Here is a 5,765-nt window from a genome sequence, read left to right as displayed (position 1 = left end):
TCCATGCATGATGGGACCCTGTAACGGGACGCTGTCCCCACAGCCATCGACCCCTCAGTTTTCCCTGGGTGTGTTGGTGCTCCTGGCTCTGCTCATGGTGCTGCTGGCTCTGGTCACGATCCTCGGAAATGTCCTGGTGATCCTGGCTTTCATCTTGGACAGAAATCTCAGGCATCGGAGTAACTATTTCTTTCTCAACCTTGCCATTTCTGACTTTGCAGTGGGTAAGTTGCAGTGGGAAGCATGCAACGTTTGCTTTCCAATACTCTTAGGGGGAGCAGGGTGTCTTCTGTAGGTGGGTGGTTTCTTCTTGGAGAAATATTTCCCAGCTGTTTGGCATGGGGAAGGGTAAGTGATGATGACAACTGTGTTAAGTGTTTCAGCAGCTTATTGTGTCTCAAAATACATCATAATGAGATACATAATGTATCATTTTTCATAGAAATACTTGGAATGTTCCTTATTTACAGAAATATATTATAGGGAATGGGTCGGAGCTGCTTTTGGCTGGGATAGAGTTGATCTATGTAAATAGATGTTTAATGTTGTTTTAGTTAAAAAAAAAAAAAAAAAAAAGCCCAAGCACTAGTATATGTGAAGCAATAGGGAATAATAAAAAATGGGAGTTGCCTGTAATGAGTCAACTGAAGACTAAATAATCAAACCACACACCGTATACATTATCTGGGGCATCTTGCATATGTTGTCAATATATTCTATTTCAGTATACTGTAGCATAATAATCAGATAATTACTTAAGGTTTGCAACTAAATAGTGATTGATAATATTTTTAAATATTTTGCTGAACATTGGACTATCTAGAGTCTTAAGAAATTTCTTAAAAATGTGTTTGTATCAATAAACAAAAACAGCAAATCAAGATGCTTATTATATATCTATATAGGCAGGAACACAGTTTATTGTGAAACTTAGGGGAAAAAAATTATAGTTAAAAAGCTAGTGTAATGTGCAATTGAGGACTGATGTATTGAAATTATCTGAACTGTTAAATGTCCCTGGCAATAAATGTATATGTAAATGAATGGTTATGGATACAAGTGGCTGTTGCATGAAGTCTGTATTCTGACTTGTCATATCACAACAAAATCTGAGGCTGTTTTTATTCTGTATAATGTTTGGAATCCTTCCCATGTAAAGATGATGACTTCTTCCAGCTTCTAACTGCCTTATTGTGCTGCAGAGCTCTTGTTGCCTGCTGTACAGGTGTACCTCAAGGATCCTTGAGGCACCCCGTTATCACCTGTTGGTCTCACTCTCAAACAGCACTAGGCTTTGTACGGAAACTTCAGCAGTCTTATCACCTGGATAGGTGCTGCTGAGTCATAACACCTCATTGTAGCTGAACCAAACTGCAGGGCTAAGGGAGTCCTGCAAACGTCAGCTTGAGCCTATCATGTCCTTTGCTGGGATTCCTGTCTCTGTGGCTCTCAATTCCTCTTCTGCCAGGCAGAAGATCCTGAGCCTTTCTCCCTGAGCCCTTGTCAATGGCAGCAGTTCCCCCACTGCAAGATGGGGCTCCTTATGGTTGACAAGAGGAAAAAACAGCAGTGACTATAAAACCAGTCAATGGTGTCCTGTTGTCCTGCTCCCAGTCTTGCACCACACTGAACAAGTACTGGCATCTAGCTGAGAAGTATGAAATAGCCTCTGCCAAGGAAAGAAGTATGGTTTACCTGGCATTATCTGATTTCCACACATTTTCTTGATGAACTTGTCTAGTTTTCCAGTCTGAATTTGATGAAAAGCTTTGCATACTTAAGCATCAAACTGATCTGTAGTTCAGTTCTGTAGCTACACAATTTAGAGTTGGGATATGCCTAGATCATCTTAAATTTCTAACTGCTAAAAGAATGTATTTTTGTTCTTGCAGAGTCCTTTCTTTTTTTCTTCTAACACATACAATCTGTCTTTTGATCTTCAACAACTTCTGCTTCATATCTTTGCTTATGGCCCTATAACTAGCATACAGAGATCTCTTGATTCACAGTAGAGAGGGAGAACAAGAGGAATTGAGAGTTCCTATTTACCTAAAAATCTTACAAAAATCTCTTTGGTACCTTTTACAGCCGTGTAGTGTATTAAGAACTAAATCTAAAATGATCTAAATATCTTAAAACAGGAATGTCACTGGTGCCTGGAATGTGGTGAAGTGTTCATTGGTTGCATGAGAATGCAGGGCCTTCCACCTGGTAATTTCAGTCAGCATCACTTTTTTTTTGTCAGACACCATGGAAATGTTTCTGTGCTTGCATAGCACTGACTGGGGTGCTGTCTGATATGCAATTTGTTTATTTCCATAGGTGTCTTCTGCATGCCACTATACATCCCTTATGCCCTGACAGGGACCTGGCACCTGGGAAAAGGCCTATGCAAGCTCTGGCTGCTTATGGACTACCTTGTGTGTTCAGCTTCAGTGTTTAACATTGTCCTTATCAGCTATGACCGTTTCCTGTCAGTTACAAAAGCGGTAAGAACATTTCTCATTTTTTTAATGTATTTTGAGATTTTTGTAAAACTCAGTATTTGCAAATACCCCAGAAACTAAGCCAGCCTTTATTGTTGCACTATTACTGTACTGGAGAAAATCTGATGCTTCAGTATATTGTAATAGGTGAGAAACTATGGCAGAAAGGTCACCCTGGATATCCTTTTCCTCGCCTCTGGAAATTTTCCCAAGTATGCAGAGTTTGCAAAGACTTCATAGAGATTAGGAAGACATAAGCAACTAAATCGTCTGAAGATTTTTTTCTGTCAGATACTCTTCAGTGAACTACACTGGAAAAAAAGAGTTTTTCTACACGTTTCCTGGCTATAGGCGCTATGGCATTGGGATTTAGAGAAAAGATAAAGTCTTTCTCATAATTTTAGTATTTCCCTTCTTTTGCATGACTAGAAATTATTTTGTTACTCTACAGAGGATGTGGGAGTGTGGAGGACCTGGACTTTAGCCATTAAAGAATGGTCAAAAAAAGAAATCTGGATTGAGTCAAGCGCGGGCAGAATCACCTCCCTCGACCTGCCAGTCATGCTTCTCTTGGTGCAATGCTTGACCTTCTGGGCTGCAATCACACACTGTTGGTTCATGTTGAATCTTTCATCAACTGACACCCCCAAATGCTTCTCCTCAAGGCTGCTCTCAAGCCATTATCACTCTCTACAACTCTCTGACAGGAGACTGGTGTGGTGGGGGTCAGCATCTTCTCATAGGTAACAGTGATAGAACTAGAGATGATGGCCTTAAGTTGTGCCAGGGGCGGTTCAGGTTTGATATTGGAAAAAATTGCCTACCTGAAAGTGCAGTGAGGCAGTGGTACAGGCTGTCCAGGGAGGTGGTGGATTCACAGTCACTGGAGATGGTCAAAAACTGTATGGATGTGACACTAAGGGACACGGTTTAGTGGGGATGGTGGGGATGGGCTGATGGTTGGACTAGATGGTCTCAGTGGCCTTTTCCAACCCTAATGATTTTATGATTTTTTTGGAGAGGGGGATATGGAGAGAGACATAGGATGGACTGACTGGAGAACAGATGATGATCTGTGTTACCGCCAAAAGAGACTGACATATGCTGCCAACCAGCAGCTGTATGGAAATAAATCCTTCTAAGCGGAAAGAAGGGAACAAAATGTGCAGAGGGGAGAGGTGTTCCTTGAGTACTATCATTCCTCTTCAGAAGATATCTACTAAAAATTAATTTTCATCATTTTTGAGCTCTTGGTATTGTGTTCAGATGGAAGACAACCAATATCCTTCACTTTTGATGAGTCTGTTAGCTAGAGTGACATGAGCTGTGCATAAGATCAGTTGGTTCTTGTTTGGGAAGTGCTGATACAGCTTTGTATCTCTTCTTTGGTGTTCTGGTTTTAGGGTTGGTTGGTATTTGTTGTTTGTTTTTCCTTTAAGAAAAAAAACATGAAAATCCCTGTATTTAACAAATTGCAGTATTAAAATATATTAATGAAGTTGCAGAGCTCAGAATGTGAAAAAAGTAAATTATAAAGTCTTCTGCAACTCAGCCAGACCCCATGATCTTAGGCACTGTTGATGCTCTTTGCATATATAATCACCTTCTGTTTTTCTCCTCTGGGGAATTAGAATGGAGTGAGTCCAAGAGTGTGTAACCTTTTGTTCAAAAGAGGTCGTGCTTCCTCATCAGCTCAGGATCCACCTCTGCTGCTGACATGTGGTCAGATCCAGTCATTTCACTCAGTTTTTGTGACGTTACGCTGAGCTTCCTGTTATCTGCCTACTAAACTGGGATGCCTGTGGTCTTGCAGAGGGCTGCAAATTTGCTACTGCGGATGAAGTGAATTGGAGCTGTGCTCTGAACTGGTGCTTTAGGGCGTAAGGAAGCCTGAAATATCAGGCCCAGAGGTTTAAAACTGAGATTCTGAAATAATGCCTGTAAAAATGTGCCATCACTCTGCTACTCACTGATAAAATTTGGACAATGATGTTCCTCATGCCTAATATGAAAATTAATGAAGACAACATTCATGAATGTTTTTATGATGTGCAGGTGCTATAGGAAGTTGATGAGGAAGATAGTTCTGAATCTCAGTAAAGCCTGGGATGACAAATGTCTAACAGTATGTCTTATATACAGTTGTCCAGCTTCTCATTGGCTGATAATCTTGAGAGTCGAAAGGTTGAGTTCCAAGAGCAAGAATGTTTGTCTGAAATGTTACAAGGACAGGTTTAATGTTGATAGTTCTTAACTTTGAATGCTACAATTTTAACTCCTAACATTTTTTTAAAGATAGATTTTTACAGATAGATTGTAAGGTAAATCAATGCAGTCTGAGTAGACATCAAAACATCAACTTTTGTAGCAATGCAACAAGATGTTTACAAGGTAAAGTGAGTGTTGAAATGGAATGTTTCAATAAGAAGACATGTTAAAGCATGTGTTGGGGATAGATTTTTCTTTTATGGCAAGAGGAAATAATTATATCGTCTGGTATTTGCAGTTTTTCATAGCAACCTGTCTAATACAGAAAAGTTGTGCTTTTGCCTGCGCAGCCGCAGCTGCTTTCACTATCCTACAAGCATGAGAATTTGATGAATCATAAAGTGATTCCTCATTTCTACCCTGCTGTGATCATGATGAAACGAAGCCATGCTCTTTTACACCGAGGGCAGTAGCTAGGGCATCATAACTTCTACACATCTCCAATCCTGATGTATTAAAATAAATTGCGGAACTACAGTATTTGATGAGCAAGCTTAACAGCAATTTTTGGGGCCTTGGAAAAGAGAGGTTGCTCTAAGCATCAAGGAATCTGAAGAACAAATACTGTATTTGGCTTGATTACTTTTTTTTTTTTTTTTTTTCCAATATTATTTTGTGCCAACAAGTTACCTTAATAAGTGACAAGTCCTTTTCTCACAGGTATCTTACAGAGCCCAGCAGGGAATGATGTCCAACCCTGTTGTCAAGATGGTGGCCATCTGGATTCTTGCTTTCCTGCTCTACTCTCCGGCAGTTCTCCTTTGGGAGTACGTGTCTGGCTGCAGCATGGTAGAGGAAGGGCATTGCTATGCCGAGTTCTTCAACAACTGGTACTTCCTCCTGTGTGCATCCACCCTGGAGTTCTTTGTGCCCCTGATCTCTGTCACCTACTTCAACGTGAGCATCTTCCACAACATCCAGAGACGCCAGCGGCGCGGCAGCGTTCAATACTGTGAGTCTCCAGGGAGCAGCAGTGTGTCCTGGAGGTTTTGTTTTTTGCTGAGGCGAGGA

General features: G+C 40.7%; 1 protein-coding gene across 1 annotated transcript; it reads left to right on the top strand.

The window, feature by feature from the left end:
* Nucleotides 1-6: 6 nt before the first annotated feature.
* Nucleotides 7-5,706, top strand: LOC122190881 (histamine H3 receptor-like; the record flags this gene model as incomplete). Its single annotated transcript, XM_042891014.1, has 3 exons — nucleotides 7-224; nucleotides 2,323-2,489; nucleotides 5,415-5,706. Coding segments are annotated over exons 1-3 (676 nt in total), but the record flags the coding sequence as incomplete, so codon positions are not given.
* Nucleotides 5,707-5,765: the final 59 nt, after the last annotated feature.

The sequence above is a fragment of the Lagopus leucura genome, unplaced genomic scaffold (assembly GCF_019238085.1).
Source record: "Lagopus leucura isolate 7727_CA_CO unplaced genomic scaffold, USGS_WTPT01 39282-0_obj-0_obj, whole genome shotgun sequence".
Taxonomy (NCBI): Eukaryota; Metazoa; Chordata; class Aves; order Galliformes; family Phasianidae; genus Lagopus; species Lagopus leucura.
The sequence above is the reverse complement of the archived record's forward strand: the minus strand, read 5'-3'. Positions and strand labels throughout refer to the sequence as shown.